This window comes from Podarcis pityusensis, assembly GCF_964106645.2.
Source record: "Podarcis pityusensis genome assembly, chromosome: 13".
Classification (NCBI taxonomy): domain Eukaryota; kingdom Metazoa; phylum Chordata; class Lepidosauria; order Squamata; family Lacertidae; genus Podarcis; species Podarcis pityusensis.
The window spans coordinates 52,523,798-52,548,932 of NC_138038.1; the positions used below are offsets into that span (position 1 = coordinate 52,523,798).

The following is a 25,135-nucleotide window of genomic DNA, read 5'->3' on the forward strand; positions in this document are numbered from 1 at the left end:
CCCTGGGCTGGCTCTGTTTCCTAAGTTGGAGGTGGGGAATGCCCTCCGCACATGCTCAGAGGTACTCTCTTCTTGGCTAGCCACATGACCTAAGAGCTGGTGCCTTGGGTGTTTGGGGGCTCTGTCGCTCTCCCTGAAATGCTTGTCTTCTGAATCTGACGCAGCGCGGGAATGAAGAGGCTCTCACAATCACATGTTCTCACTCTCCGTCATGCAGTGTTAGAAACTGAGATATGAACACGAGGAGCTAAAGAGCACCTTAAACCATGGTTACGGGCGCAACAACAGAATGTCCAGGCGCACTTTTTTAATAAGATTGCAAAGCTGAAAATGAATGAACTGCAGCTAAAGTATTACAGTGGGACCTTGGTTCTCGAACTTAATCCGTTCCGGAAGTCCGTTCCAAAACCAAAGCGTTCCAAAACCAAGGCGCGCTTTCCCATAGAAAGTAACGCGAAACCGAATACAGTGGTACCTCGGGTTAAGTACTTAATTCGTTCCGGAGGTTTGTACTTAACCTGAAACTGTTCTTAACCTGAAGCACCACTTTAGCTAATGGTGCCTCCTCCTGCTGCTGCTGCGCCGCCGGAGCACAATTTCTGTTCTCATCCTGAAGCAAAGTTCTTTACCTGAAGCACTATTTCTGGGTTAGCGGAGTCTGTAACTTGAAGCGTATGTAACCCGAGGTACCACTGTAATCCTTTCCAGACTTTTAAAAACAACCCCTTAAAGAACAGCAGTTGAATATGAATTTTACTATCTAACGAGACCCATCGATCCATAAAATGGAAGCAATAAACAATGTACTGCAGTCACACAATCAATCACAAAAGCAAAACAGAAAAGAAATAGGGACCATTTTGTTGTTGACAAACGACAGCTGGGCATATAAAGAGCCCCATTACCTTCAGTAGCTTAAGGCCTCATCAAACCTAAATCCGGCGCTGGGTGAGATGGTGATGAGTGGTCAGAGAGGGAAGAGGAGATTTGGAGCTGAAGAGGCAACAGGGCTAAGGGAGTCTACGTCCAGAAGCAGAAGTGGAAGTAGGAGAGTGAGGTGACCAAGGGGCAGAGATGAGTCTGGCTGGCGAAGACCCCAGGGTGTCTCCCTCTCCTGCTGTGACAAAAAACCCCTGCCTGGTATCCCAGAACTAGAAGAGGCGTGAAGAGGACAGAGCGTTGAGAGACAAGGTGTTAGTGAAGTCTCAGATTGCTTGGGAAGGACCTGGCCAAGGAGGAGCCTTAGGGAGCTGTGGAAAGGCCCACAACCGCCTCCTAGAGGCAAGATCTACCAAGAAACTGGATTGTTGTTGTTTAGTCGTTTAGTCGCGTCCGCCTCTTCGTGACCCCCTGGACCAGAGCACGCCAGGCCCTCCTGTCTTCCACTGCCTCCCGCAGTTTGGTCAGACTCATGCTGGTAGCTTTGAGATCACTGTCCCACCATCTCGTCCTCCGTCGTCCCCTTCTCCTTGCACCCTCCATCTTTCCCAACATCAGGATCTTTTCCAGGGAGTCTTCTCTTCTCATGAGGAGGCCAAAGTCTTGGAGCCTCAGCTTCAGGATCTGTCCTTCCAGTGAGCACTCAGGGCCGATTTCCTCAAGAATGGAGAGGTTTGATCTTCTTGCAGTCCATGGGACTCTCCAGAGTCTCCTCCAGCACCAGAATTCAAAAGCATCCATTCTTCGGCGATCAGCCTTCTTTATGGTCCAGCTCTCACTTCCATACATCACTACTGGGAAACTGGATAGTAGCCATCAATAACCTTTTCCTCCTCCACAAATTTGCCCACTCCTTTTTTTAAAGCCATCCAAGATGGTGGCCATCTTGTGGGAGGGAGTTCCGCAGTTGACCTTTTCAAGGCACAGAGGATTTTCTTTTCTTTGTCCTTAATCTTGCCGGATGTTGTTGTGGGAATGTTCAGGGTGGCAAGAGAGGATATATTGTTTATTCATATCCTTCCTAGCTTGTGCTAGCAAGTTCCTTTACTTAGCAGAGAGCAGTCCCCTTTACGCAGCAGAAAACCTGTTGCAAACTCATGTGAGTTTCTGAAGACAATATGCAAGTCAATCTGGCTTGTCCAGGTTGAAATATGTTCTAATATTTGCCTGGTAGGACCCCTTGAATCCCTGCTAAAAGAATACAGACACTACAGTCTTACTCATAAGCAATAAAAATAAAGTTTACTCACGATCAGGCAGAGCACAGAGTGATCCCTGAAGGCAGGCTTGAAGCCAGTGATGGCCAAATTAATGAATGTTAGAATGATGACGGATTGAAGTTAAGCGGTTTCTAGCGGTAATGGTATAAAAAAAATATGGAAAAATTGGTTTTTAATATGTAAAAATTTAATGTTATAATTTATCATGATTAAAGATTAGGATTAAAAGGAGGGAAAGGAATTGCTGGATTAACATACTGAATTGGAATACAAAAGAGGGAGGTATGAGGAGGTCCGGGAAACAAGTAAATGTAAAAGAAGTGAAGAAAAGATGGAATTGTTTTTAACTGTTTTTTTCTTTTTTGTATTTTGTATTTTTCTTTTTTATTGTTAATTTTCTTATTAATGTGATTTTTCTTCTTTTGAAATTTTAATAAATATTACTTAAAATAGAAAAAAAAGAAGAAGCCAGTGATGGCCAAACTTGGGTCTCCAGCTGTTTTTGGACTACAACTCCCATCATCCCTAGCTAACAGGTCAGGGATGATGGGAACTGTAGTCTCCAAACAGCTGGAGGGCCAAGTTTGGCCGTCACTGCTTTAGGCTTAAAGTTTCAAACATATAGAAACAGGTTTACCCCATAAGGGAGATTTGCCTAGTGACCGCAGGCTAGCAGTGCAGCAGTTCACAGGACGAAAGGAAGATGGAGAAGAGGGATAGGGGAAGCACGTCTTGGCCTTTGACTAGGTCTGACAAGGTCATGCCCACCCACTAGTCACATGCAAAAGGAAGGATGCTCCAGGCCAGGGGGAACAGGAAGTTTAGAACGGGTTGGACCAAACATCCCCTCGCTAGTCCACTCTAGGAAAACAAGGAATGTTGTACTTGACTGCTCCCAGTGGATCACATAATATAATTGCTACGGAAGAATCTAGGTGTGAGGCTGCTCAGTCACCCAGCTGGTCGGGCAGAGCCCGTGGGTCCCTGCGGAATAAAGGAAGGAGTCCAGCCACCAGCCGGAGCAAACAGCTGTAGACCAAAGTTTATTGCGCAACAGGTTCAAAGAGGAATTTTGAACCCCGAGGATGGGGTGACAAGGACTTTTAAAACTTTCCCACCATATCCCAGAATACAGTTCGTACAGCATCATTGATACATCACTGACATGTCACAAAAGTGGAGGGGTAGACAGGGGTTACACTAGTTTAACCTTGGCAAACATGTCCAGACAAGTCCTTGGTCCAAGAGTAGCAGAAGAAGACATGTCAGGGCAAGACCCAGGTATAAGATGAGCAGAGGCAAACACCTCTGAAGTCCCACCACCCAAAGTCCAAGAGAACTTCCTTTGCATGTCTGGACCCCTTGGCAAGTCCGGTGATGGGATTAGGCTTTCCTTGGCCAACAATCAGCTCAGCAATTGTCACCTCTGGGAACTTCCTGGAGTCCCTTTCAAGGGGGAAATAGCTTTGGAATGGAGGAAATGGGCAAAGGGGTTGATTTTATATTATTTTTAAAGCTAGGTAACTTCCCTGAGCTGTCAAGTTGAAAGGATACATTCAGGCATAATATTTGTAACATTTAACAACTTTAAAGATGTGCCCCCCTGTAATTTCCATAAAATAATAATAATAATAATAATAATAATAATAATAATAATAATTTATACCCCACCCATCTGGCTAGGTTTCCCCAGCCACTCTGGGCAGCTTCCAACCGAATATTAAAATCAATACAGCGTCAGACATTAAAAACTTCCCTAAACAGGGCCGCCTTCAGCTGTCTTTTAAAACTAAAATAGTTTTTTATTTCCTTGACATCTGGTGGGAGGGCGTTCCACAGGGTGGGCGCCACCACCAAGAAGGCTCTGTGCCTGGTTTCCTGTGACCTTGCTTCTTACAGGCAGACAACTGCCAGAAGGCCCTTGGAACTGGACCTCAGTGTCCGGGCTGGACGATGGGGGTGCAGACGCTCCTTCAGGTATACAGGACCGAGGCCAGAGTTGTCCCTTTATGAACAGAACCCCCGCCCCAGGACTCTGGAACCGGTTGCCCTGGCGGCAGCTTAGAACCCCGACCCAATGAACCAAAAGGGTTCTGGAACGTGTTCCGCCAGCCACGCCTACAGCTTTCCTGGTGGGCCCACCAATGGCCCTTCCTAAATCGTTCTTCGCTCCGAGGGCTCTGGGACCTGCCTCTCGGTCGCCCGCGACTCTGGCTCTCCTGCTCCTGCTCCTCGCCTGCGAGAGCCCCGAGACGGAGGGGTGCATCCACTGCGGACTCCATTCCAAGAACCTGAAGACCCGCTTTGCCTACCTCTGCGCCCAATACCGAGAGCGTTACCGCCAGGCAAACTGTACCGGTTATCCGTGGGGCAGAGAGTCCTCCCTGGGCTTGGCCTTAGGTAGAGAAAACGGGGCTCTTCGGGGATGTCTGGAAAAGGGCAGGATTTATTATTATTTAATGGCAATGATTAGAACATCACTGTTATTATTTCTGTACACATTGATGGAACGTCACTGTTAGTATTTCTGTCTGCATCGTGCAACATCACTATTATTAGTTTGGTATGCGTGACCAGAATGCCACTGTTATTATTTCTGTATGCATCCCATTAGCATAGTCGCTCAGATCAATATTATTAGCGGTAATAATAACAATATATTCTTATGGGTGGCAACAGGGGTGGGGCTCCCTCTATATTTCCCTGTGGGCTATCTCTTTGGGGGGCAGGTGTCCACATGCTGGTGGTGGGTGGAGCCAGAGGGGGAAAGGGGGCAGAGCAAGAGATAATAGTAATAATAATAATAATAATAATAATAATAATAACAAGAAGAAGAAGAAGAAGAAGAAGAAGAAGAATTTCTAGGTTTCTACCTGCACACAATCACTTGTATATAATGCCGGAAGGTTCAGGACAAACAAATGTGCTTCTCGCTTCATAGCTGACCTGTGGAACTCAATCCCACAAGAAGTAGAGAGAGCTGTTAAAAATTAGACAAACTAAGGGGAGATATCACCACAGTTCTTCGGACGGTTTGCGTTTTTCAGAATCCACTGAAGTACTTTCATAAGCTCGTTATTCCTCGGAGCTGGACCTCAGTGTCTGGGCTGAATGATGGGGGTGGAGACGCTCCTTCAGGTCTACTGGGCCTTTGAGGCCATTTAGGGCTATCAAGGTCAGCACCAACACTTTGAATTGTGCTCGGAAACGTCCTGGGAGCCAATGGAGGACTTTCAGGACCGGTGTTCTGTGGTCTCGGCGGCCGCTCCCAGTCACCAGTCTGGCTGCTGCATTCTGGATTAATTGCATTTTCCGGGTCACCTTCAAAGGTAGCCCCAAGTAGAGCGCATGGCAGTAGTCCAAGCGAGAGATAACCGGAGCATGCGCCACTCTGGAGGGTGCCAGGTTGGGGGTGGCAGGTATTGCAGACCACCGTGCCTCATGCAAGGTTCCCCTTTCTTCCCTCCCACCTGCAGATGACATGTCCTTGGATCTCTTGCTGGAAAAAACGCACCGAGTCTTCCGGGTTATAGGTAAGGAGCAGTTTGGATTGTGCAGATTTCAGGGGGTGGCGCTTCCTTGGGACGATGGGCGTAAAATGAAGGAAGGAGGGGGGGGGATGAAAACTCTTGCTTTTGCATCAGTCTAGAGAAGCTGCTGTTGGTGGTAGCAATGGCGCTGTGGGTTAAACCACAGAGCCTAGGGCTTGCTGATCAGAAGGTCAGCGGTTCGAATCCCCGCAATGACGGGGTGAGCTCCCATTGCTCAGTCCCTGCTCCTGCCAACCTAGCAGTTCGAAAGCACACCAGTGCAAGTAGATAAATAGGTACTGCTCCGGCGGGAAGGTAAACGGCGTTTCCGTGCGCTGCTCTGGTTCCCCAGAAGCGGCTCAGTCATGCTGGCCACATGACCCGGAAACTGTACGCTGGCTCCCTCGGCCAGTAAAGCGAGATGAGCGCCGCAACCCCAGAGTCGGCCACGACTGGACCTAATGGTCAGGGGTCCCTTTACCTTTACCTTTAGAGAAGCTGCTGTTGGTGGTAGCAGTGGGATTATAATCCTCTCGTCCCTTCTCCCCACCAGAAATAAACCAGAGCCTCGCTGACTTCCCAAAATTTTGGAACTGGCTTCATGAAGTCAAGATACCAGAGCAGAGCAGAGAAGGTATGAGAAAGGAATTTCAGTCTGAAACCCAGTCTGTATTGGGACTGGCTCTGAAATTGTTTAAATACATCTCAGTCACAGAACGTGCTGGAAAAACAGAGGTTGCTTCTGGGCATGTGCAAAGTGTGTTTTCCCTCAAATGTGGGGTTTCGCCTATGCTCACGTGTGCGACATCAGGACCTCAAAATATCACACGCATAAATAATAAGTAAATAAATGTTTATTTATACCCCTCCCTCCTTGGCAGGACTCACAGCGGCTAACACCAAATATGAATTACAATAAAACGTAATAGAAAAACAACCACCACCAAACAGTTAATTAAAATATGGCTTAAAAATGCAGCTTAAAATGCAGCCTCATTTTAGTAGTAGCCCATAAATCAAGACCATAAAGGGAGGAAACATCGGATATTCACCTGAGCCAGCTATCCATGCTGGTCCTACATGGGTCAGCAAAAAAGCCAGGGGAAAATTTATATACCAAATCCCATATAAGGGGTCAGAGTGAGTCCAAACCAAAGGCCAGGCGGAACAGCTCTGTCTTGCAGGCCCCGCGGAAAGATGTCAAGTCCCACAGGGCCCTGGTCTCTTGGGACAGAGCGTTCCACCGAGTCGGGGCCAGTGCTGAAAAGGCCCTGGCCCTAGTTGAGACCAATCTAACCATCTTGCGACCGGGGACCTCCAAAGTGTTGTCATTTGTGGACCTTAAGGTCCTCCGCGGGGCATACCAGGAGAGGCGGTCCCGTAGGTATGTGGGTCCTGGGCCACATAGGGCTTTAAAGGTCAAAACCAGCACCTTAAATGTGGGGTTTCGCTTATGCTCGTGTGCATGACACCAGGATGTCACAATATCACACGCATGACATTGACCCCCGCAATGCCCCACGCAATCTAGCCCCTAACCGTTCCCCTATGAAAAACTTCACCGCACCCCACTGCTGCAGCCCAGTTGCTGAAAGGAGGGAGGCTTTGTCGCCATATCGCACCTCTGCTCAGAGATTTCCCAATTTGGTACGGGGTGTTGCTCTCAGTATCTAAAGCCCTTAACAACATGGGACCCCGGTTCACCTGTGAGATCGCCTCGCCCCATAAACGCCCCACTTGACCGCTTGGATTGGCAGGACTTTCGCTGTTTCCACACGCTACCTGTTCTGCCTTGCTAGGAACTGGATCTTTTGCTGTGGCAGCGCCGACACCTTTGGAACTCCCTGCCACTTGACACCAGGCAGGAGTACCTTCAGCAGTACTCCTCTTGGCGCCTGCTAAAACCACTGTCGCTTAGACAAGCCTGCTCAGACATGTAGAATGTGGGTGTATGTTTCAATTTGCTCTTTAGTTTATTGCCGTTTTTTGGTTGGTTTTTAAAAAACTGTTTTCGCTGGTCATTTCATTGTTTCGTTCTCTTTGCATTCTGATTTGAGGGCATTTTTTTTTAAAAAAGTGGTGTGTAGATTTTATGAAATGAATAAATGAATGAATCATAATCTCACTCATCTGGGACGAGAGGGAAGAGGGTAATTTTTCCTCTCAGAATTTGCCCCCTAGGGCACAGGAGAAATGATCTGAATCAGGCGTGTGGGTGACTAGAAACAGCACTCCAGAAACCTCCAGGGTCCTATCCTGACCTCACAACATAGCTGTCAACCGTCCCTTCTTTGGCGGGAAACCCCCTTATCCCAGTGCTGTGTCCCGCTGCTGTTCCTTATTGATGATGTCCCTTAAATTTCCCGGGTTTCAAAGGAAGCAGCTCCTCTCCCTCCCTCCCTGCTGGCCAGGGAGGAGGGAGGCTCCAACTGTGTGGCTTGGCTGCGTTGCTCACCCAATAAGGAGTCTGAGAACGACTGGGGGGTGGAGCTTGCATGCCTTGTGCCAATCAAATCAGCTGCGTTGCCTGGGGACTCGCCTTTGCTCAGCGCTTCCCAGCGGAGAGGGGGCGGTGGTTTTCCTTGCTGCGTCCCCTTTGCCGGGTTGCTGCGCTGTGGGAACCACCGCTTGAGGCTTCGTTTGGCCGCTGGCTGGGCTTTCTGCCTTTGGCTCGGAGGGGCTCAGAAGTCGAACACACCTGTGCTTGGAAAATCCCTTATTTTGGCTGCTGATCCCTTATTTTCGAGGCTGCTGGTCCCTTATTTTCAAATCTGTAAGTTGACAGCTATGCCTCACAATTTCCAAGGCAGGGACCAGCCCCAGTCCCTGATAGCTGCTGGAAAAACTAGCTTGCTAGATGACTGAGTGTCTTGCAATAAACCTCTTTTCTCTTTTCTCTTTTCTCTTCCAGCGCTGTGCCCTCCGGCTTGCCGTAAGTTCCGGGGATGGGATAACAGAATGCGAAATACTGGGATCAATAGTCCCACCTTTATAAAAGATGGGGAAACACCCCCTCCCTTATTACATCCCTTCTCAGTGGTGGCTCCGACCTGGTGGAATGCTCTGTCCCATGAGACCAGGGCCCTGCAGGATTTAACCTCCTTCCGTCAGGCCTGTAAGACAGAGCTATTCCGCCTGGCCTTTAATTTGAATTCAGCCTGATCTTTTATTCCCCTTCCTTCCCTCCCCCTCCCCTTTTTATGAAGATCACCTGCTCTGAGACCCCACAGCTAATTCTCCCCTTGTCTCCTCGCTGGCCCAAATAGGACTAATTTAGTGAGCTAGCCCTGGGGATTATCTAATTGATTTTTTTTATTGTTATTCGTGTTTTTATACTGTATTTTATGCTGCTTTTATAATTAAGTGTTTTAAAGTGTTTTAAATTTGTTGTTAGCCGTTCTGGTTTTTGAACCAGGAAGGGCGGGGTATAAATAATAATAATAATAATAATAATAATAATAATAATAATAATTACATTGCCCGCCTACCCACCCCTGGCTACATCCATAGAATTGTAGAGTTGGAAGGGACCCAGGGGTCATCTATTCCAACCCCCTGCAATTCAGGAATCTCAGCTAAAACATCCCCGACAGATGTCCACATTGCTTAAAAGAATTTTGGTCTATTACTCAATTATCTGTGGAAATATCACTATAGCCCGTGCATGGGGTCAAGATTAACATTAATAATAATAACTAATAATAATAATAATAATAATAATTGTGCCTTGGGTCGTTAAGCAATTACAGTGGTCACCTTGGTTCTCAAACTTAATCTGTTCTGGAAGTCCGTTCCAAAACCAAAGCGTTCCAAAACCGAGGTGCGCTTTCCCATAGAAAGTAATGCAAAACGGATTAATCGGTTCCAGACTTTATAAAGCAACTCCTAAAACAGCAATTTAACGTGAATTTTACTGTCTGACGAAACCATGGATCCATAAAATGAAAGCAATAAACAATGTACAGTGGTACCTCGGGTTAAGTACTTAATTTGTTCCGGAGGTCCATTCTTAACCTGAAACTGTTCTTAACCTGAAGCACCACTTTAGCCAATGGGGCCTCCTGCTGCCACCGCGCCACCGGAACCCAATTTCTGTTCTTATCCTGAAGCAAAGTTCTTAACCTGAAGCACTATTTCTGGGTTAGCGGAGTCTGAAATCTGAAGCGTATGTAACCTGAAGCGTATGTAACCTGAAGCGTATGTAACCTGAAGTGTATGTAACCCAAGGTACCACTGTACTGCAGACACACACAATCAATCAATCAATCAATCAATCAATCGATCAGTAGCTGAACTGGGTTCCACACAGTCACAAAAACAAAACAAAAAGCCACAAAAACGCAAAATAAATAGCAAAAACAGACAGATCTCAGCGTAACACTCAAAACGGAAGCGCAACACTCAAAACGGAGCACGTTTGGCTTCTGAAAAAAGTTCGCAAACCGGAACACTTACTTCCGGGTTTGCAGTGTTTGGGTTCCAAGTTGTTTGAGTACCAGGGCGTTTGAGAACCAAGGGACCACTGTAGTTAGTTAGATGAATCAATTAAAAACTGTTAGCAGCCACCGGGAATAGCATCCTGGTTATTTGGGTGACGTGGTTTTTAAAAATTGAGTGTTGTTTTTTAAGCATGTATTAAAAACCCCAGGCAAGAACTGCAGCCTCTCTGAGCCGCGATTCCTGTATTGGAGAATTGCTGCTGCCAACCTGTGTCAACAGCACTAAGCTAGGTGGAACAAGGTTTTCCGATTCAGCATAAGGTGGCTGCCGTCTGGGCTCCTGCAGTGCACCCCGAAGTCCAGGAGGGTGCCTGGTTGGGGAAGTCTGATCTGCTCCCACTGGGAGTGGCTCTCACAAAAGGCACTTCTCATCTCCTGATCCTTTGAATCAAAGATGCTGCCGGCCAGGGACCGAACCATAGCTGTCAACCGTCCCTTATTTGGCGGGAAAGTCCCTTATCCCAGCGCCGTGTCCTGCTGCTGTCCCTTATTGATGATGTCCCTTAAATTTCCCGGGTTTCAATAAGGGACAGCAGCGGGACACGGTGCTGGGATAAGGGAGTTTTCCGCCAAATAAGGGATGGTTGACAGCTATGGTCCTTCCCCTCCGTCAGAGGAGGTGGGGGGTTCTGAGGCCTCTGCCCCACACCCTCACCTGACCCCCCTTCTCATTTCCAGAGGGCTCAGCCTTAGTGTGGAACTGTACCACTTGCCGGAGAGTTGAGCTGCTCTGCTGGGATATGAAGACCTGTTACCCAGGTGAGGAGCTTCTCTCTCCTTTGCTGCAATAATAATAATAATAATAATAATAATAATAATAATAATAATAATACCCCACCCATCTGGCTGTGTTTCCCCAGCCACTCTGGGCAGTCCCCAACAGAACACTGAAAACAGAATAAAACTTCAAACATTAAAAAGCCCCCTGTCTCTTATGCAAACCCTTTGGGTGTGCAATTCCCACCCCTCCTTGGCCAGTCCTTGCCCCCCTCCCTCCCTCCCCTTTTATCTTCCAGGGTCCACCCTACTTGCCAAGGCCTTTGGCAGACCTTCCACGCGTCCCAATTTTCCAGGGATTGACAGACGCCATCCTGGTTTCTGGTTTGATCCATGTATGTCCCGCTTTTCCTTAGAACCGGGCACAGGGCCTTCTCGGTGGTGGCGCCCGCCCTGTGGAACGCCCTCCCTTCAGATGTCAAGGAAATAAACAACTATCTGACTTTCAGAAGACATCTGAAGGCAGCCCTGTTTAGGGAAGCTTTTAGTGTTTGATGTTTTATAAATTATTATTATTATTATTATTATTATTATTATTATTGGGAGCCACCCAAGACCTTCCTGGGGCTCTTCCAAGCACCCCTTCTTCTCTTTGCCCGCCTCACCCCCTGGCATTCGCTCGCCCATTGCTCTTTCACTTTCTCCCCACAGAGGGCGGAGGTCTGGAAAAAATCACCCGGTTAATCTGCTCCATCTCTGGGTCCTGCCTTTTTCTGGGCATCGTCTCTTGCGCTCTCGAGTAAGTGGGGCGCCCCATGGAGGGGAAGGGGCAAAGGGGGAGGGGCATTGCTGATAAGAGGACCTCAATTAATGGGATAATGGACAATACTGCGGTGCCTTGGTTCTCGAACTTAATCCGTTCCCGAAGTCCGTTCCAAAACTGCCCTGTGGAACTCCCTCCCACCAGATGTCAAGGAAATAAACAACCACCTGACTTTTAGAAGACATCTGAAGGCAGCCCTGTTTAGGGAAGCTTTTAATGTTTGACGCATTACTGTATTTTAATATTTTGTTGGAAGCCTCGCAGAGTGGCTGGGGAAGCCCAGCTAGATGGGCGGGGTATAAATAAATAAATTATTATTATTATTATTATTATTATTATTATTATTATTATTATTTCAAAAACCAAGATGCAGCTTCCGATTTGTGCAGGCGCCCCAGAAATAATAGCCAACAGCCGCATTGGGTGTTTGGCTTCCGAAAAACGTTTGAAAACCGGAACACTTAACTTCTGGGTTTTTTGGTGTTTGGGAACCAAGGTACCACTTTATTCACTACTGCATTTCTGTCCTGCCTTTCCTCCAAAGAACATGATCCACTTTTGACCCTCACAACGTCCTGGGAGCCAATGGAGGTCTTTCAAGACCAGTGTTATGTGGTCTCCCAGTCCCCAGTCTAGCTGCCGCATTCTGGATTAGTTGCAGTTTCCGGGTTACCTTCAAAGGTAGCCCCACGCAGAGCACATGGCAGTAGTCCAAGCGGGAGATAACTAGAGCATACGCCACTCTGGTGAGAAAGTCCGCGGGCAGGGAGGGTGCCAAAAAGGTATTGTCACGGTGGAGGAGAGAGGTCTGCCGGCGGTTATGGCTCACGATGGCTCTACAGAATCCACATGTTCTATAGAACCTCCATTCTCAGTGGCAGTCTATCTTTGAAGACCAGCTTCCTGGGGAGAGGGAGCAGGAGAGACCTGGCGCTCACACGCCTTGCTTGCCAGACCTCCACAGGCCGGCAAGATATACTGTAAAGGTAAAGGGGATCCCTGACCATTAGGTCCAGTCATGGCCGACTCTGGGGTTGCGGCGCTCATCTCGCTTTACTGGCCGAGGGAACCGGGGTACAGCTTCCAGGTCATGTGGTCAGCAGGACTAAGCCGCTTCTGGCGAACCAGAACAGCGCACGGAAACGCCGTTTATCTTCCCGCCAGAGTGGTACCTATTTATCTACTTGCACTTTGACGTGCTTTCGAACTGCTAGGTTGGCAGGAGCAGGGATTACACACAGCGGGAGCTCACCTTGTAATGGGGATTCGAACCGCCGACCTTCTGATCGGCAAGTCCTAGGCTCTGTGGTTTAACCCACAGCGCCACCCGTGTCCCAAGATATACAGTAGTTAGGTTTAAATTTCCGCATCAGAACAGAAGAATAGAAGAACAGCCTGCTGAATCAGGACGATGGCCTATTTAATCCAACTTCCTGTCCTCACAGCAGCTGAGCAGATCCCCATTAGGGGAACCCCATAAGCGGGTCCTGAGTTCAAGAGCAGCAGTCTCCCCACCTGCGGTTTCCGGCAACTGGCATTCAGAAGCATCACTGCCTCCACTTGCGGAACGCAGTGAATTTGCCCTGTCCCCCTTTTATTTATTTTTTTCAAATTTTCAAATTAATTTTCCAGAATTTTTTTAAACATATAAACAAACAAACATACATCTCAACTGTATTTAAACTAAACTTCATAACATTGTTAAGTGACTTCCTTGTATCCCTCGGGTTGGATTTCAGTGTAAATCATTTTAACGGTTTCTGTGGGTTAAACCACAGAGCCTAGGACTTGCTGATCAGAAGGTCGGTGGTTCGAATCCCCGCAATGATGGGGTGAGCTCCTGTTGCTCGGTCCCTGCTCCTGCCAACCTAGCAGTTCGAAAGCACGTCCAAGTGCAAGTAGATCAATAGGCACCACTCCGGCGGGAAGGTAAACAGCATTTCCGTGCGCTGCTCTGGTTCTCCAGAAGCGGCTTAGTCCTGCTGACCACATGACCCGGAAGCTGAACGCCGGCTCCCTCGGCCAATAAAGCGAGATGAGCGCCGCAACCCCAGAGTCTGCCACGACTGGACCTAATGGTCAGGGATCCCTTTACCTTTACCTTAAATTCTTAAAACAATTAACTTATTCACTTAACATCTTTTCCCCCCCTTTACATTTCAACTTTAACCATGTTAATTCATCACATTATGCAATTAAATCCTAAGCCTATCTGATACTTGCAGGCAATCCAATTAGTTTAGTTTAACATATTGAAGTAAATAGTCTTTAAATTCCATCCATTCTTCCTGGTAGTCCTCCTCCTTCTGGTCAGGGACTCTTCTGGTTAGGTCAGCCAGCTCCGAAAAGTCCATCATCTTCATCTGCTATTCTTCCATTGTTGGTACTTCTTGTGTTTTCCAATTCTTAGCTAGTAAAATTCGAGCAGCAGTTGTGGCATACAAAAACAGTTTAACATCTTTCTGTCCCCTTTGTAAAGCCATCCAGGCTTTTGGCCGACACTGCCTGCTGTGGCAGGGAGTTCCGCAGTCTAACCGTGTGCCGTGTGAAGACATCCTTCCTTCCTGAATCTCCCAGCCAGTGTCTCTGGATGCAATTGTGTGTGTGTGTGTTTTCCACGCCTGTTTCGCGACACCAGAAGCGTCACAGCACCACACGCACCCGGCATAGTTTCTGAATGAATCACTCTGCAAAGAAACGAAAAGAGAAGGGGGGGGGAGGGAGTCTGTGCAAACCGGTTTCCCCGATGATTAATATTTTCCTTTCCTCTTTGGCAGGTTTTGGCTCCGCGCGAACACGAGAGAAGAGGAGGGGCCGGTATAGGAAAGGGGAGCAAAATGCTTGCAGGCCCCTCCATAATCTCCTCCTTTGCACATGAAGGGGGGGGGGGCGTTGTATAAGAGTCAAAATACGTGAGGCACGAGCTGGAAGAAGCGATGCTGGCGACACCCACCCAACATCGTGCAAGCAATGTTCAGGACACGGAGGTCTTGGCTGTGACTGCGTCCCATAAGCACATGTGCAAAATAACTGCACTTTTTAAAAAAAATGCACAGATCTGCATGTAATTCCCAAAAAAGCCATTTTTATTCAGTTATATATAGGAAAAAACAGCACATATTCAGATGCAAACAGGAACACTAGAAAGCGCCGATAATTCCCCCCCCCCCTCCACTGCTATAACTCCCTAGGTGCAAAATTATCCCATGTTATGAAATGTAGATTTATTTATATTCCAGTTCAATCAGCCACAGAGGCACTACCAGGCTGATTTAAAAGCTCACAGGCAGTGGGTAAGGAAATCAGAGAGCGGGGGGTCTTAAAAAAAAAGAAAGAAAGAAACTCTGTTTGTGTGTAAAACGCCCAATCCATTAAATTATCGCCTGATTTAGCAAGTTCCAGATTGAAGCATATTGGGTTGGCAGGGGGGAATTTATTTCATTGCGTTTGTTACAAATGTTTTGTCATAAAACCGAACCCTGCCTTGACAAATCTGCCTGGTTTTTGAAATACTTATTCACGCGTTAACCTGTGGAACTCCCTGCCACAGGAGGACGGCTTTAAAAGAGGATGGGGCAAATTCATGGAGGAGGAGAAGGCGATTGGTGGCTACTAGCCAGTATGTCAATGCTCTGAGAGGGCTTTTGAGGTCGGATCCTGCTCACTGGTTTCCCACGGACATCTGGTTGTCCCCCCCTGCCCCCATGAGAACAGGATGCTGGCCAAGATAGGCCTGATCCAGCAACCTCTTCTCCTATTCTGGAAGAACCAGGTGCACAAATATAGGGTGAAGGGCCTGTTGTCATTCAACGTCTTTATAAATGACTTGGACGAAGGAGTTGAGGGGATGCTTGTCAAATTTGCAGATGACACTGTAATAAATGAAAATCTGCCCTTATTCCCTTATGGGGGACACAAGAGCCCTTATAGAGTCCTTTGTAGGTTCTCCATCGGTCAGAGAAAAGAACAGAGGCCAACCAGAGAATATTGAGAAGCAAAGCAGTTAGTAAGTTATGGATCTGTTGCAACAAGGTGCCCCCCTCTCACGCAGGAGGACGGAGGAGGACCCAGAACCCAGGTGTGTCCGCCCTTATATAGACATTTTAAATTCCCCGCCCTGGAGTCCAAGACCACCCCCAGACACATCATACCTACATCACAGAAGAGGCGGTCTACAGCAGAAATCTGAGCGCGTTGTTTATCTCCTGTCTGGCAGGTTACCTGTTAATGGTCACTTGATTGGATACCCTGGGGAGCCTGGCCAGTCTTTGGTAATGACAAAAACAAAAACGCCCTGAGGATGCCAGCCTGCCAACCGCTGCCCAGCAAATACGAGTTCCGGAATGTGCAATGGGTGTGTCTGAGCATGTGCAAAAGGCTGCTCGCCTGAGCTCGGCTTTTTCCGGGGCTCATGCTCATGCTCTCGGGCTCCTTCACCGCCCGTGTTTTGCAAACCGTTCAGAGCGCATCTGAAGCACCGCTGCGCGACCCCAGCCGGCGTTTGGTGCGTGGGCTCTGGGAAACAGCCAAGCGCTTATGGACTGGCACCTGGCGGTTTGTGGAGAGAAAGAGACGCTGTGAGCCTTGCTAGCGCATGGTGGGTGGAAAGGGGGGGGTGCCACTGAGATGCTTTGCTGTCAATGCGTTACATAACAGGCCCAGTTAATTAGTGTTGCCTCCGCCAATTAAATGCTCAATTTACCAATTTGAAAACCTCTGGGGGTTTTTTTCTGCACTTTCTCAGACGCAAACCGGTGTGGTTTTCTGGGTTCCTGTCGCATCTAGCCAAACCCCCTTCTTCTTCTTCTTCTTCTTCTTCTTCTTCTTCTTCTTCTTCTTCTTCTTCTTCTTCTTCTTTTCTTCTTCTTTGGCGATCCATCATAGCCGAGTAAGATTGTCTTCCATAAACACGGTTTTAACGATGAGTCCGTAAGTGACTGTGGAGGCCAATTCTGGATCCACACGTCCTTCCACAGTGGGGACATTGGTTCCCGGGCGGGAGTTGATCACGGTGTGGATTTGTTAGGAGCTCATCCTACACTCGAGTAGGACCCTGGTAGAGACACATGCCCGACTGTCATGTTCTCTCCCTCCTGGCCAATCGTTCGGGAGCTTCAAAAGCTTTCTTCAGCCCGAACATCACGGCGACCGATGCCAACAGACACCGGCACACTTAGGGATCCGCAGAGCCTTCGCAGTTCGCGTGACAGACCTCAGCAACTCAGCATTTTGGCTAAGCTACTTTTTTTTATGGGACGCGGGTGGCGCTGTGGGTTAAACCACAGAGCCTAGGACTTGCTGATCAGAAGGTCGGTGGTTTGAATCCCCGCAATGACGGGGTGAGCTCCCGTTGCTCGGTCCCTGCTCCTGCTCCTGCCCACCTAGCAGTTCGAAAGCATGCAGTGCAAGTAGATAAATAGGTACCGCTCTGGCGGGAAGGTAAAGGGCGTTTCCGTGCGCTGCTCTGGTTCGCCAGAAGCGGCTTAGTCCTGCTGGCCACATGACCCGGAAGCTGTACGCCGGCTCCATCGGCCAGTAAAGCGAGATGAGCGCGCAACCCCAGAGTTGGCCATGACTGGACCTAATGGTCAGGGGTCCCTTTACCTTTACCTTTACTCTATTTACATATGAACAAACACGGAGCACTGCAACATGGCTCCGTCTCTCTCTCTAGCATCAGACAGCAAAGAGAAAAAGAACAAAGGACAATAGTCCCACTTCACAGAACACAGGAACACAAACATCCTGTCTCCGTCACTTTCCAATCTGTGGAGTCAAAACATATGTGAAAGACAACAATCCCATGACTGCAATCATGGAGCAGGAATACTAACAGCCTTCCTCTTAGCACGTCCTGAGTTCAAGCGTCTTCAAAGCTCATGACACCTTTGGTAAAGGCTGTTCTTCAACTGGAGCGCTTGCAGGCCAGTGTTTCCCAATTGTCGGCATTTATACTACATTTTTTTATTTGCCTTGAGACAGTCTTTAAACCTCTTTTGTCGACCACCAGCATTACGCTTTCCATTTTTAAATTTGGAATAGAGTAGTTGCTTTGGAAGGCGATCATCAGGCATCCGCACAGCATGACCAGTCCAGAGTTTTTTGGATTTGCTATCCCGCCTTTCACTCCCCTTCAGGAGTCTCAAAGCGGCTAACAATCTCCTTTCCCTTCCTCCCCCACAACAAACACTCTGTGAGGTGAGTGGGGCTGAGAGACTTCAGAGAAGGGTGACTGGCCCAAGGTCACCCAGCAGCTGCATGTGGAGGAGAAGGGAATCGAACCCAGTTCCCCAGATTACGTGATTACCGCTCTTAACCACTACACCACACTGGCTCTCATGCGAAGTTGATGTTGAAGAATCATTGCAAAACAATAATTACCATGTGGTTAGGGTAGATCAACGTGTCTGTGTCCACTTATACCCAGTGTAAATATGACATATCGGCAAAAGTCGGAATCTGAACGATAACTATAGCATGTACACAAAAATCAATTGCAGATTTGAAATCAGCATTGAAAGAACATATAAGAACAGTTGGAAAATCTCATGCAAAAGAAAATGAAATTATTTTTTGTTCCTCAGTATGGTCTGAAGCTCAGTATCAAAAAAACGAAGATCATGGCCACTGGTCCCATCACCTCCTGGCAAATAGAAGGGGAAGAAATGGAGGCAGTGAGAGATTTTACTTTCTTGGGCTCCATGATTGCTGCAGATGGTGACAGCAGTCATGAAATTAAAAGACGCCTGCTTCTTGGGAGGAAAGCAATGACAAACCTAGACAGCATCTTAAAAAGCAGAGACATCACCTTGCCGACAAAGGTCCGTATAGTTAAAGCTATGGTTTTCCCAGTAGTGATGTATGGAAGTGAGAGCTGGACCATAAAGAAGGCTGATCGCCGAAGAATGGATGCGTTTGAATTCTGGTGCTGGAAGAGACTCTTGAGAGACCCATGGACTGCAAGAAGATCAAACCTCTCCATTCTGAAGGAAATCAGCCCTGAGTGCTCACTGGAAGGACAGATCCTGAAGCTGAGACTCCAGTACTTTGGCCACCTCATGAGAAGAGAAGACTCCCTGGAAAAGACCCTGATGTTGGGAAAGATGGAGGGTGCAAGGAGAAGGGGATGACAGAGGACGAGATGGTTGGATAGTGTTCTCGGAGCTACCAGCATGAGTTTGACCAAACTGCGGGAGGCAGTGGAAGACAGGAGTGCCCGGCGTGCTCTGGTCCAGGGGGCCACGCAGAGGCGGACACAGCTAAACGACTAAACAACAACAACAAATACTGTGTATCCCAAGGGAATACATTTTTTTTGCATACCTCCAACTGTACATAGATATACATGTTATTTTCAATGCCATACATGTCATGTTCAGTGCTATATAAGTCACTTACATTTATACTCATATTGTACTACTTTGGCTATGTGTTGAATAAAATATTGAATTCTTGCATTGGGAAAAACAAAGATTGTGGTGAAAAGTGAAAAACATGAACTGCAAAAAAACCCCTAGAGCTTACAGAACAAAACCAACTTCAGATACAAAATTAGCACGTCAAAATTAGGTTGGAACAACTGCAGGTGTCAATGCAACAAAAATTTTGTTCCCCAGTCTAAGAGTCTTGCCCCTTCAGGGTCATAGCACTGTAGATATGAATTTCTGGCAGATGGCTGCCTGACCTCTCTTTGAAAACCTCCACCAGGTGTCTGGAGTAGCCGAAAACAAGCTTGCTCCCATCTTCCCTGTGTTAACTGACAACCCTTTGGATATTTGAAGGTGGCAGGGAGGAAACAGCAAGCTTGTTGTTTTTTCCTGCTCTGGAGGGCAGGACTCGAACCCGTGGCTTCAAGTTACAGGGACAGAGATTCCGACTGAACATTGATTCATGATTCTATAATTCTTCCAATTAAGATTTCTCTTCTTCTTTCAAAAATTAATCAGGAGGCGGTGGTGGGGTGTTCAAAAGCCTCCCGTGGACACGAAGGGGGGGGGGACGCAGGTGACTCGTTTTAATTAAGAAGGGCTCTATTTTTAATCTGCAATCAAAGCCTTTTTATTAGCTCATCACACTGATTAAGCAACAGGGAAGCTTTGAGGTTGTCGCTGCAACGCTTGGGGATGTTTGGATTATTTTAAAATGCTTTTGAAACACAGAATCTTTATATCTTATTATGATTTATGTGGAAATTGCTCAGTTTGGTTGTGTGTCTTTTTATGTTTTATTTATTGTTTACGGCAACTTTTCTAATAATGTTTTATTTCGTGTCGTAACTTTTTCATGGTTCGAACTATGGAAAGGACAAATAAAATTATGCATGCATGTATTTTATTTATGGCTGATATTCCACCTTTTTTTTCCTCCAAGGAGCTCAAAGTGGCGGGTTCGGTTCTCCCCCTCCTCATTTAATCTCCCCCCCCCCACAACAACCCTGTGCGGTAGGCTGGCTTGAGAGGCAGGGAATGGCCCAAGCTCACCTGATTTATTATTTGTGTTTCATAACATTTATACACTCCTGGATTGCAAAAACAACCCCGTCGTTTAGTGGTGTCCGCCTCTTCGTGACCCCCTGGACCAGAGCACGCCAGGCCCTCCTGTCTTCCATTGCCTCCCAAACTTTGGTCAAACTCAAGCTGGTAGCTTTGAGAACACTGTCCCACCATCTCGTCCTCCATCGTCCCCTTATCCTTCTGCCCTCCATCTTTCCCAACATCAGGGTCTTTTCCAGGGAGTCTTCTCTTCTCATGAGATGGCCAAAGTATTGGAGCCTCAGCTTCAGGATCTGTCCTTCCAGTGAGCACTCAGGGCTGATTTCCTTCAGAATGGAGAGGTTTGATCTTCTTGCAGTCCATGGGACTCTCCAGAGTCTCCTCTAGCACCAGAATTGAAAAGCATCCATTCTTCGCCGATCAGCCTTCTTTATGGTCCAGCTCTCACTTCCATACATCACTACTGGGAAAACCATAGCTTTTACTATATGGACCTTTGTTGGCAAGGTGATGTCTCTGCTTTTTAAGATGCTCTCTAGATTTGCCATCGCCTTTCTCCCAAGAAGCAGGCGTCTTTTAATTTTGTGGCTGCTGTCACCATCTGCAGTGATCATGGAGCCCAAGAAAGTAAAATCTCTCACTGCCTCCATTTCTTCCCCTTGTATTTGCCAGGAGGTGATGGGACCAGTGGCCATGATCTTCGTTTTTTTTGATGTTGAGCTTCAGACCATATTTTGCACTCTCCTCTTTCACCCTCATTAAAAGGTTCTTTAATTCCTCCTCACTTTCTGCCATCAAGGTTGTGTCATCTGCATATCTGAGGTTGTTGATATTTCTTCTGGCAATCTTAATTCCAGCCCAGCCTTTCGCATGATGAATTCTGCATATAAGTTAAATAAGCAGGGAGACAATATACAGCCTTGCCATACTCCTTTCCCAATTTTGAACCAATCAGTTGTTCCATATTCGGTTCTAGCTGTAGCTTCTTGTCTCACGTAGAGATTTCTTAGGAGACAGATGAGGTGATCAGGCACTCCCATTTCTTTAAGAACTTGCCATAGTTTGCTGTGGTCGACACAGTCAAAGGCTTTTGCATAGTCAATGAAGCAGAAGTAGATGTCTTCCTGGTACTCTCTAGCTTTTTCCATAATCCAGCGCATGTTTGCAATTTGGTCTCTGGTTCCTCTGCCTCTTCGAAATCCAGCTTGCACTTCTGGGAGTTCTCGGTCCACATACTGCTTGAGCCTTCCTTGTAGAATTTTAAGCATAACCTTGCTAGCGTGTGAAATGAGTGCAATTGTGCGGTAGTTGGAGCATTCTTTGGCACTGCCCTTCTTTGGGATTGGGATGTAGACTGATCTTCTCCAATCCTCTGGCCACTGCTGAGTTTTCCAAACTTGCTGGCATAATGAGTGTAGCACCTTAACAGCATCATCGTTTAACATTTTAAATAGTTCAGCTGGAATACCATCGCTTCCACTGGCCTTGTTATTTGCAGTGCTTTCTAAGGCCCATTTGGCTTCACTCTCCAGGATGTCTGGCTCAAGGTCAGCAACCACACTACCTGGGGTGTACGAGACATCCATTTCTTTCTGGTATAATTCTTCTGTGTATTCTTGCCACCTCTTCTTGATGTCTTCTGCTTCTGTTAGGTCCTTACCATCTTTTGCAAATCTTCACCCAGCAGTGGGGCTGGAGCCCCCTTTTAAATGTGGACCCCCTGGGTTTCTCGCCCTCCCATCAATGCCACCACTGTCTGCCCCCCAAAACCCCTGTTTTTTGCAATGATCTCAGTCATCTGCCTCATTACTCACCTTTTACGGCTTCCCAGCTGTTTTCAGAGGTGACTAACATAAAGCTCTGGAGGAAATAGACATATCCCAGTGTGGGCAGCTGGGCCTCCTGTTTAAGAACCTTTTTTTAAAAAAGTAAATAAAATAAATCCTTTGTCAATGTAGTGACAATCCCTTGGAAGGGAAAGCTCTGCAGATTTTTGCTCCGCATTGTGTTTTGCATAATATATTCTGCTATTCCACCGCCCAACATCTCCCGTCCTTCCAGAGGTTATGCAGAGGCTGAAATCTCTCTCTCTCTCTCTCTCTCTCTCTCTCTCCAATTCAAATCTCATTTATTCGCCCTTCTGTGACTTGGGAGATCTCACCTGCTTTCTTAGTGTATCTGTTCAACTAGCCCCTTGGTGCCTTTAAAAAAAAAAGAATAATGGAATTGTAGATGGAAGGGACCACGAGGGTCATCCAGTCCAACCCCCTGGGATGCAGGAATCTTTTTCCCTACGTGCATCTCGAACCCAAGACCCTGAGATTAAGAGTCTCATGCTCTCCTATATATTTATTTCTCTGGAAGCTGAATGCTATACTTTACCTGTGGTGTAAACAAAACCCTGGCCTTTAACTTATTTTTCTTTTTAAAAAATGATTTAAATACAGTCAGTGCTTTTTTTTCTAGGGGTACGCAGACCCCTAAACATTTTGTGAATCTTTGTGCTTTTGTCCATTTACTGTATTTATTTCCCCCGATTTTAACTACAAAATGGTGGTTTTATTGAGTCAAAATGAGTGCCCCTAAACATTTTTAAAGAAAAAAAAAGCACTGAGTTGTAATAATAATAATAATAATAATAATAATAATAATAATAATTTATACCCGTTTCCTCAGCCACTCTGGACAGCTTCCAATAGAATATTAAAATACAATAATCTATTACACATTAAAAGCTTCCCTAAACAGGGCTGAAAATCTGTATTACAGTGGTACCTCGGGTTAAGCACTTAATTCGTTCCGGAGGTCTGTTCTTAACCTGAAACTGTTCTTAACCTGAAGCACCACTTTAGCTAATGGGGCCTCCCGCTGCTGCCGATTTCTGTTCTCATCCTGAAGCAAAGTTCTTAACCTGAAGCACTATTTCTGGGTTAGCGGAGTCTGTAACCTGAAGCGTATGTAACCCGAGGTACCACTGTACATTCTTAGATTGCAATTACATTTCCTTAATTTCTGAAATACAGAAATTCAGTGCTTTCTGGACTGGTAGCCCATGGGGTCACGAAGAGTCGGACACGACTAAACGACTAAACAACAACAGCAGCCCTGCCTCATAATCCCAGGAGACTAGTCACGTTGGCCTGTCTCTCGGGTCAGAGGTGGTAATGTTTTGGCGGTAGACTGCGGAACTCCTTGCCACCAACCTGGATGGTGCGAAAAGAGGTTCATGAAGGGGAGAGGGCTATCGGTGGCCGTTAGCCATGTTGGCCGTGCTCTGCTTCCAACGCCAGTTGTTGGAAACCACAGGAGGGGAGAGTGTCGGTCTTGTGTTTGAATCCTGCTTGCGGGTTCCTCAGCTGGTCGGCCCCTGTGAGCTCAGGACGCTGGACCTGATGGGCCACCGCACTGATCCTGCTGTGCTCGTCGGATGTTCTCAAGCTCTTTGGCAATCCCTCGTAGCTGAGTAAGATTGTCTCCCATAAACACAGTTTTAACAATGAGTCCGTAAGTGACTGTGGAGGCCAATTCTGGATCCACACGTCCTTCCACAGTGGGGACATTGGTTTCCGGGCGGGAGTTGATCCCGGTGTGGATTTGCCAAGTGTACCTTCCTCTGAGCGCGTTTCTCCCTTTTGTCCTGAGTTCAAGTGTCTTCAAAGCCAATGACACCTTTGGCAAAGGCTGTTCTCCAACTGGAGCACTCGCAGGCCAGTGTTTCCCAATTGTCGGTGTTTATACTACATTTTTAAAGATTTGCCTTGAGAGAGTCTTTCAACCTCTTTTGTTGACCACCAGCATTACGCTTTCCATTTCTAAGTTCAGAATACAGTGGTGCCCCGCAAGACAAATGCCTCGCAAGACGGAAAACCCGCTAGACGAAAGGGTTTTCTGTTTTTGAGTTGCTTCGCAGGACGAATTTCCCTATGGGCTTGCTTCGCAAGACGAAAATGTCTTGCAAGTCTTGAGATTTTTTTTTTCGTCCCCCCCCCCTTATCTAATCCGCTAAGCCTTTAATAGCCTTTAATAGCCTTTTAGCAGCTAATCCGCTAAGCCTTTAAGCCTTTAATAGCCGCTAAACCGCTAATAGCGCTAATCCATTAAGCCGCTAATAGGGTTGCTTCGCAAGACGAAAAAACCGCTACACGAAGACTCTCGCGGAACGGATTAATTTCGTCTTGCGAGGCACCACTGTAGAGTAGTTGCTTTGGAAGGCAATCATCAGGCATCTGCACAACATGACCAGTCCAGCGAAGTTGATATTGAAGAATCATTGCTCCAACACTGGTGATCTTTGCTTCTTCCAGTACACTGATATTAGTTCACCTGTCTTCCCAAGTGATGTGTAAAATTTTTGGAGACTCTGTTGATGGAATCTTTCAAAGAGTTGGAGATGGCGTTTATAAGACCTACATTGGCTCCCAGTACGTTTCTGAGCACAATTCAAAGTGTTGGTGCTGACCTTGAAAGCCCTAAATGGCCTAAAAGGCCAAGTATACTTGAAGGAGCGTCTCCACCCCCATCATCCAGCCTGGACACTGAGGTCCAGCTCCGAGGGCCTTCTGGCGGTTCCCTCACTGCGAGAAGCCAAGTTACAGGGAACCAGGCAGAGGGCCTTCTCGGTAGTGGCCCCCGCCCTGTGGAACGCCCTCCCACCAGATGTCAAAGAGAAAAATAACTACCAAACTTTTAGCAGACATCTGAAGGCGGGCCTGTTTAGGGAAGCTTTTTATGTTTGATGTGTTACAGTATTTTAATATTTTTTTGGAAGCCGCCCAGAGTGGCTGGGGAAACCCAGCCAGATGGGCGGGGTATAAATAATAAATAATGAATTATTATTAGTATTATTAACCTGAAACTGTTCTTAACCTGAGGTACCACTTTAGCTAATGGGGCCTCCTGCTGCTGCCGCGCGATT

At 47.1% G+C, this 25,135-nt stretch overlaps 1 protein-coding gene across 3 annotated transcripts; it reads left to right on the forward strand.

Annotated features, from left to right (window-relative positions):
- The first annotated feature begins 4,036 nt into the window (after window positions 1–4,036).
- Window positions 4,037–15,220, forward strand: TMEM95 (transmembrane protein 95). 3 transcript variants are annotated; one of them, XM_080980032.1, is made up of 7 exons: window positions 4,055–4,559; window positions 5,636–5,692; window positions 6,243–6,323; window positions 8,601–8,621; window positions 10,867–10,947; window positions 11,617–11,704; window positions 14,506–15,220. In XM_080980032.1, exons 1-7 carry the CDS (start codon window positions 4,304–4,306, stop codon window positions 14,549–14,551), a joined length of 630 nt encoding a protein of 209 aa, XP_080836158.1. In that variant the 5' UTR covers window positions 4,055–4,303; the 3' UTR covers window positions 14,552–15,220. The 3 variants fall into 3 exon arrangements, with proteins under 3 accessions (XP_080836157.1, XP_080836159.1, XP_080836158.1); XM_080980033.1 differs by lacking the exon at window positions 11,617–11,704 and having other exon boundaries at window positions 4,044–4,559; XM_080980031.1 differs by lacking the exons at window positions 10,867–10,947; window positions 11,617–11,704; window positions 14,506–15,220 and having other exon boundaries at window positions 4,037–4,559; window positions 8,601–8,975.
- Window positions 15,221–25,135: the final 9,915 nt, after the last annotated feature.

Bases quoted from the DNA above. Each gene is read 5' to 3' on its own strand.
- TMEM95 (XM_080980031.1), top strand. From the start codon at position 4,304: ATGGCCCTTCCTAAATCGTTCTTCGCTCCGAGGGCTCTGGGACCTGCC. The intron at 4,560-5,635 runs GTAGAGAAAACG...TCCCACCTGCAG, and splicing joins CTCCCTGGGCTTGGCCTTAG to ATGACATGTCCTTGGATCTC. The intron at 6,324-8,600 runs GTATGAGAAAGG...TTTCTCTTCCAG, and splicing joins ACCAGAGCAGAGCAGAGAAG to CGCTGTGCCCTCCGGCTTGC.